Source organism: Elephantulus edwardii, unplaced genomic scaffold (genome assembly GCF_000299155.1).
Source record: "Elephantulus edwardii isolate Elephantulus edwardi_28Jun2011 unplaced genomic scaffold, EleEdw1.0 scaffold01274, whole genome shotgun sequence".
Classification (NCBI taxonomy): Eukaryota; Metazoa; Chordata; class Mammalia; order Macroscelidea; family Macroscelididae; genus Elephantulus; species Elephantulus edwardii.
In genome coordinates this window covers 3,285-11,705 of record NW_006401024.1, presented here as the reverse complement: position 1 = coordinate 11,705, position 8,421 = coordinate 3,285, and the positions used below count along the sequence as shown (strand labels likewise).

Below are 8,421 nucleotides of genomic sequence, written 5' to 3'. Positions count from 1 at the left end.
AACAACAACAACAACAACAACATAGCAGAATCCTTTTCAGTTCTAATAAGAATTGTCTCTCAGTTCCCTGATATGCAAAGATTTGACCCCAAATATTTCTGCTTTTCAAAGGCATTTACATTTAGGAGATAAGCCTGCTAATTCATCCAAGACGTTACATTTCTCTTTCAGTATATGCATGGTTGAAATTTGCACCTAACTCTGAGTAAATGACTCTTTATTAGAAAATTTACAGATACTGTTGTTCATTCTCATCTTTTGAATGTTAATTTTTGGTGCTTTAAAATCTGGGTCACAGACTGGGGTCTGCCTTTCAGTATAAATTGGAGAGACAAGAAAATCTATTCTTTATTCCTTATTTTGGTCTTATTTTATGTTACTTATTTCTGAAATCTGAAATTCTGTATCTTATTCTCTAGAAAGACCTCTTAGTTAATGTGCGTCTGTTAGTGAGTTTAAGTAGACCATTTGTTTTGAGAAGTTGTCCAAAATAGGTCAAAGGAATCCTTAGGGGTTTTTTTTGTTTGTTTGTTTTTAAAGGCAGAGTAAGCTTAGAGGTAGGAAAAGTTTTTGCCTTTGTCTTTGATAAGTGAAAATATGGTATTTCTTAAGTTGTTTAGTAATTGAATTTCACCTTGTGTATGGTCAATTCATGATCCCTTTCACAAATGCTGCTGCCCACCATTAAGTCTCTTATCACAGGGCATTTCAAAATGCCATAAAATACCTGATGAGAATCCTTTGAATCTCAAACCTATATAAATCACATCTAAAGGTCATTTCCTGAGTTAAGGAACTGACAATTATGGCACTTTCAGTCTCTTAACATTTAATAGACAAGAGATTATGGTTATGTTATTCCTTTGACTTAACTACTTTGTTGAAAAGCATTTGTTTGTTTTATTGGGGCTGTATAATTCTGACATTGCACTGATTGGCTTACCTGCATTAAAGTAACTCTTTAATTGTTTTGGGCTGTATCTATTTTGAAATTTAGGACTGATTCTTGTGTACTATGCACCAAAGATGGTATTTCAGTGTATTATTCAGCTCCTATTTGTTTGTAATGGAGCTGTATGGGTAGGTCCATTTATTTCAATATTAGTGACTTTATAGTATCCATTTGAATAATGATGATTAATAGAGGCTAATTTTCCAAATTAATTTATATCTCCTCTGGGTATTTCTTTGGGATATGTTCAGATTATGAGTTTTGCTTCTGATTTTAAAATAATTTTCCTTTGTTGTAGGATGAGCAGTTCTTAGGTTTTGGCTCAGATGAAGAAGTCAGAGTGCGAAGTCCTACAAGGTCTCCATCAGGTATGGCCAGTTAAACACATGATGCCTTCAGGCTTTGTAGGTGTTTGAGATTTCCCTTGGCTTTCTTTGCATGTGAAAATTATCTAAAATACTGATTTTTTTTTAAAAAAAACATCATTCCTATTCCCTCATACTAAGTAAGAAATGACTTATGAATTAGACTTTGATGGACTCTTGTCAGGCCATATTTGGTTTCTTCTTTAGTATTTAGCTCTCTCGTAACCACTTCAAAGGAAAGATGTTTCCTATTAATGGAAAAAACTTGGTAGACAAATTGACGATAACCTACTAAAACCATTGCCAGATTTGCATCTTTTATATTACATGGTAATATATATGCTTTTATTAATAATTTGGCCATTTTTTACAGCTGGAATTTTGTCTACTATTTTTAAATAAATAAGGACAAAACAGTTCATATTTGAAAGGCTATATTAAAGTAAAAATATTATGAGACTGTTTCCATTTGTTAGCAGTACTTGTTATTGTTCTCAGCAAAATAACAAGAGTATCTTAAAATTCAAGACAGTGGAAATAAAGAGAAGACCAGAATTCTTTTGGTGGAAAATGCATTCCCCAGATGTGCTGCCTGACTTGTATATTTTTCTTTCATGTTATATTGATAAAAAAAAATCTAATTGAATATTATTGGCTATGGTTTTGCTTTCTTATATTGATTTGGTTTGTGATGTTCACTAGTGTTTGGAGTTCATTCCATGGTGTCACTGTATGTTTTAAAGTAATATAATTAAAACATGTAAGTTGACAGTTTTTCAAGTTAAGTACCAGCGAAGTGGTGGTGGTATTTCCACTCATAACTGGGAGGCATTAGCCAGTAGTGTCCCAGTATTTGTGCTGTTTAGACAGTAGCAGTGTTGTGTTTAAGATGTGATAAAATCTTAAACCTCCCGTCAGCAAGAGACTAAGAGGGATCATCTGGTCCAATTCTTCATTTAGACATGACAAACATTAGGCCCCGGAAATGAGCACTTATTTATAATTAAGTTCAGAGTTCTAGGAATGTGCAGTGGATTGTGGAAATTAATAGCAGAACTGGGACCTTGTCTGTTCTGCTTAGTCTCGTAATCCAACAAGTTCTTTTTTAAAAAATTGGCTAGCAAACATTTTCAGAATTGTTAAATCCCTCAGAGTGACAAGATTCAAGTATACTAGGATAATAAGGAACTTTGTGATGTACTTCTGAATAGTTGTTTGGTTAATTGTCTACTTTTTTATGATTTTGTTAAGTTTTGGGGATTTTTCCTTCCTGGTTATCCATCTACTTTAAATGTTAATCTTACTTTTAATAGTGGAGCCATCTAGATATGCTTTATTAAGAAATAAATTATAATTTCTTTGCTGTCGTCTAGTTTATTACTTTTGTTGTAATTAGAAGGATTTGTGAATCCTTAATTACTTAGGAAATTTCATAAGTTAATTGCTAGGGAAAGCATTTCTATATAGAAAGCTCAAGAATAAGACCTAAGTTGATTTCTGTTTTGTTAGAAGACTGGCTCCTTAGTCTAAAATACCCATAATGGCATAAATCTCTTTTGGTGTTAGGGGAGATGTTAATTTCTGAATAATATTGAGTCATGAAACATTGAAAAATCAAGAAGAAAGAGAAGTGTGATAGAATTTGACAACTCATAATAACATTAGGAAAATTATGCAGTGTATAGTCTTCTTAAATCTCTTACTGAACAGATTGAGTTGGTTTATAAATTGGAAAATTAATTTTATTTCAAATAAAAGAAACTTGATTTAGTAAATTATCAGTTCATTTTTTACATCAAATAGAATTACACTGGTTTTTAAAAATTTGAGCTAACTGGTTTAAGAGCCTAAGGGAGCTCTTGTAACCTAGTAAATAACAGAGTTGTCCTGCCAACTCAGAGGCAGGCACTTCAAATCCATCAGTTTCTCTGAGGGAGAAAAATGGACAGTTTCTTCCCATGCAATTTATAGCCTCTGAAAATCCACTGCAGAGTCAGCTGTGAGTTGATTCCAGTTCGACAGTATTGAGTTTGACTTCCTTCATTTAATTAATATTTCATTCACTTCCCTGATTAGTTCACATGTCACTGAGTTCACTGAACTTATTCTAACTCATTAACTTTTCTGTTCAGTAAGATTTTTTTAGTTTACTTTGTATAGAGAAAGCTGATTTGCCAAAGAACATTTTCCTGTGAGAGTAGGTATATGACTGATAGGAGCAATGCCATTATATTTAATTTAAAGTAAAAATTCTGTATTGAAGCTGTGAGATTACTTACTATAAACATGGTTTCATGATCTTAAATATTGATCTTGGTGGTTAAGTATGAAAAAGTGCTTTTAAAAAATATGGGCTATTTTGAGTTCAGGAAAAAACTTTTGTTCGTCTAAATTTGTAAAAAAAGACTAGTTTGTATATCAGTATTGGAATTAAAAACTTTTAAAAAATTGTCTTAATTTTTGTACAGTGTTATTTACTTGATTTCTTTGAAACAAGTTTTTGGTGAAAAGAAACTAAACATAATTAAGATGTTATATTAACACAAGAAGAGTTCAGTACAAAATGGCTTGTGCTAAATTATATTCAGCTTAGTTAAGACCTGAACTACACAGCTAAATATATGCTCTTCATTGTTTAATTTCTATACGCAGTTAAAACTAGTCCTCGAAAACCTCGTGGGAGACCTAGAAGTGGCTCTGACCGAAATTCAGCTATCCTCTCAGATCCATCCATGTTTTCCTCTCTAAATAAATCAGAGACCAAATCTGGAGAGAAAATAAAGAAGAAAGATTCCAAAAGTTTAGAAAAGAAGAGAGGAAGACCTCCCACCTTCCCTGGAGTAAAAATCAAAATAACGCATGGAAAGGACATTTCAGAGTTACCAAAGGGAAATAAAGAAGATAGCCTGAAAAAAATTAAACGGACACCTTCTGCTACATTTCAGCAAGCCACAAAGATTAAAAAATTAAGAGCAGGTAAACTCTCTCCTCTCAAGTCTAAATTTAAGACAGGGAAGCTTCAAATAGGAAGGAAGGGGGTACAAATTGTGCGACGGCGAGGAAGACCTCCATCAACAGAAAGGATAAAAACCCCTTCCAGTCTCCTCATTAACTCTGAACTGGAGAAGCCCCAGAAGGTTCGGAAAGACAAGGAAGGTACACCTCCACTTACAAAAGAAGATAAGACTGTTGTCAGACAAAGCCCTCGAAGGATTAAACCAACTGTTAGGATTATTCCTTCTTCAAAAAGGACAGATGCAACAATTGCTAAGCAACTCTTACAAAAGGCAAAAAAGGGGGCTCAAAAGAAAATTGAAAAAGAAGCAGCTCAACTGCAAGGAAGAAAAGTGAAAACACAGGTCAAAAATATCCGACAGTTCATCATGCCTGTTGTCAGCGCCATTTCCTCACGGATCATTAAAACCCCTCGTCGGTTTATAGAGGATGAGGATTATGACCCACCAATTAAAATTGCCCGACTCGAGTCTACACCGAACAGTAGATTCAGTGCCACTTCCTGTGGATCTTCTGAAAAATCAAGCGCAGCTTCTCAGCACTCCTCTCAGATGTCTTCAGACTCTTCCCGATCTAGTAGCCCCAGTGTTGATACCTCCACAGATTCTCAGGCCTCTGAGGAGATTCAGGTACTTCCTGAAGAGCGCAGCGAAACCCCCGAAGTTCATACTCCACTGCCTATTTCCCAGTCCCCAGAAAATGATAATAATGATAGGAGAAGCAGGAGGTATTCCGTTTCCGAGAGAAGTTTTGGATCTAGAACAACTAAAAAATTATCAGCTCTACAAAATGCTCCTCAGCAGCAGCCCTCCTCCTCTCCACCACCACCTCTGCTTACTCCGCCCCCACCTCTGCAGCCAGCCTCCAGTATCTCTGACCACACACCTTGGCTAATGCCTCCAACAATCCCTTTAGCATCACCGTTTTTGCCTACTTCTGCTGCTCCCATGCAAGAGAAGCGAAAATCTATTTTGCGAGAACCAACGTTTAGGTGGACTTCTTTGAAGCATTCTAGATCAGAGCCACAATACTTTTCCTCAGCAAAGTATGCCAAAGAAGGTCTGATTCGCAAACCAATATTTGATAATTTCCGACCCCCTCCACTGACTCCTGAGGATGTTGGCTTCGCATCTGGTTTTTCTACGTCTGGTACAGCAGCTTCAGCCCGATTGTTTTCACCACTCCATCCTGGAACAAGGTTTGATGCACAAGGTTTGATGCACAAAAGGAGCCCTCTTCTGAGAGCTCCGAGATTTACTCCAAGTGAGGCTCACTCTAGAATATTTGAGTCTGTTACCTTGCCTGGTAATCGAACTTCTGCTGGAACATCTTCAGGAGTATCTAATAGAAAAAGAAAAAGGAAAGTGTTTAGCCCTATTCGATCTGAACCAAGATCTCCTTCTCACTCCATGAGGACAAGAAGTGGAAGGCTTAGTACTTCTGAGCTGTCACCTCTCACCCCACCGTCTTCTGTCTCTTCTTCGTTGAGCATTTCTGTTAGTCCTCTTGCCACTAGTGCCTTAAACCCAACTTTTACTTTCCCTTCTCATTCCCTGACTCAGTCTGGGGAATCTACAGAGAAAAATCAGAGACCAAGGAAGCAGACTAGTGCTCAAGCCGAGCCATTTTCATCAAGTAGTCCTACTCCTCTCTTCCCTTGGTTCACCCCAGGCTCTCAGACGGAAAGAGGGAGAAACAAAGACAAGGCCCCTGAGGAGCTGTCCAAAGATCGAGATGCTGACAAGAGCGTGGAGAAGGACAAGAGTAGAGAGAGAGACCGGGGGAGAGAAAAAGAAAATAAACGGGAATCAAGGAAAGAGAAAAGGAAAAAGGGATCAGAAATTCAGAGTAGTTCTGCTTTGTATCCTGTGGGTAGGGTTTCCAAAGAGAAGGTTCTTGTTGGTGAAGATGTTGCCACTTCTTCTTCTGCCAAAAAAACAACTGGGCGGAAGAAGTCTTCATCACTTGATTCTGGGACTGATATTACTTCTGTGACTCTTGGGGATACAACAGCTGTCAAAACCAAAATACTTATAAAGAAAGGGAGAGGAAATCTGGAAAAAACCAACTTGGACCTCGACCCAACTGCCCCATCCCTGGAGAAGGAGAAAACCCTCTGCCTTTCCACTCCTTCATCTAGCACTGTTAAACATTCCACTTCCTCCATAGGCTCCATGTTGGCTCAGGCAGACAAGCTTCCAATGACTGACAAGAGGGTTGCCAGCCTCCTAAAAAAGGCCAAAGCCCAGCTCTGCAAGATTGAGAAGAGTAAGAGTCTTAAGCAAACTGACCAACCCAAAGCACAGGTACTCTCTTCTACCTTGCCTCTTAAAGTCAGGTTTATCAAGCTCTTCTACGGGCAAGTCTTAGATTAAGTGTTTCCGTTATATTCAGTTATGAGCATTAGGAAAAGTAGTATGAAAGTAGTGGTATATGCTATGGTCCTTTAAGGACTGATAGGATTTTGATAGAGAATGCCTGGAGAAACTTTCTAGAGTGAACAGTGTGGGTAGAGGTTGAAATCGAAAACGTATTCAAGGAACAGTAAGTAGATGAATTGGTACACATGGAATAATGATGGATAGAGGCTGAAAGGTAGGTTAGGGCACATTATAGTGGAGGTCAAGCCATTTGTACAGGTTTGACATTAAAAAATCTGCAATTTAGATGGTGTATGGTTATTAATGTCATATGGTTTTACCATCTCTGATAAGATAAAAGAACTAGAGGGAAACATTAGTGAAGATTAGAGCAATGGATGCTAGATGTTATTATGGGACCTGAAAACTAGAAGTCAGTTGGACAATTAAGAAGATAGTAAGTTAAGACAGATTTTTACAATCATTAGCATAGCTTAAACAGAGCAAGTCACTGGCCTTCCCTGAGAAAACTCACCAATTTTTAGATTCTTTAAAAAACAGAAGCTGTCATGTACTAGATGCATATTTATTCAAACCTATTATGTGGCCACAGACTTTGATTCTTCGGCTATATTTGCATGCCATAGTTCTTCCACTGAGAGATGGCTTTCGTTGGATGTGTTTTGGTTTGCATCATTAGTGTTAGAGCAACTGCTCTTTAAAATTTGGGGTATTTCTATTTGGAGTCATGACTCCATATGCCCATTGATAGGTTATTTCCTCCTTTTTCTCTGTTAACCGGGGAAATAAAAGACATAGTCTGTAGTTAAGATAAACTCTCATTATATCAGACCAAATATTTTTGTATTATTATAGACTCACAGATTGAATTTTTAGGGGTATTTGAAGATATGTAATTAAAAATAGAAACTTAGTTGATTTTTTTGTTTGTTTTAGAAGCCTCATTTGCCACCAATTTAGGATATAGAAATAATTGATTTTTCTGTGTTCATAAGACCTGTCAGTTAATAATGAACTTGTATATTAATGTTTTGAATCTAGATTATGATAAATTAACAACACCTTGAGGTCAACATAATTATATTACCTGTGGTTTTATTATTTGGGTTTTTGCCTTATATTCAGGGTCAAGAAAGTGATTCATCAGAGACTTCTGTGCGTGGACCCCGGATTAAACATGTCTGCAGAAGAGCTGCTGTTGCCCTTGGCCGAAAACGAGCTGTATTTCCCGATGACATGCCCACCCTGAGTGCCTTACCATGGGAAGAACGAGAAAAAATTTTGTCTTCCATGGGGAATGATGGTAGGTCAGAGATGGCAACCAGTTTGCTCAGTAATCATTCAAGTATACCAGTAGGTTATTTATAATAATATATATTACTCTGAGTCCTTTGAAAAAAGCAAGACGAAATTAAATGTGCAAGGATTTTATTAGAGGAAATGGATGTGAGGGAGAACAAATCAGAGATAAGGCTTTTTGACTGTGATGCAAGTCTGACCTGAGTAAAGGAGAGAGGGAAGGAAGATGGAGTGGGAACATGCTTGGTAGCTGCTCATGTAAAATTTAGAAGTTTAGAGAACTTTTAGAGGCATTCAGTTCATATTCTTGATTTTAGGTTAGATTGTGCTTTGTTTCTGTGTTTGAATTTTTATTCCCATCATAGTGTGAATTACAAGCATTTTCAAACATTTGAATAATTATTTAAAA

At 36.7% G+C, this 8,421-nt stretch overlaps 1 protein-coding gene across 1 annotated transcript; it reads left to right on the top strand.

Annotated features, from left to right (window-relative positions):
- Window positions 1–1,250: 1,250 nt before the first annotated feature.
- On the top strand, window positions 1,251–8,066 carry LOC102865415 (histone-lysine N-methyltransferase 2A-like; the record flags this gene model as incomplete). The annotated part of the gene is made up of 3 exons (XM_006903455.1): window positions 1,251–1,320; window positions 3,970–6,638; window positions 7,839–8,066. Coding segments are annotated over 3 exons (2,967 nt in total), but the record flags the coding sequence as incomplete, so codon positions are not given.
- Window positions 8,067–8,421: the final 355 nt, after the last annotated feature.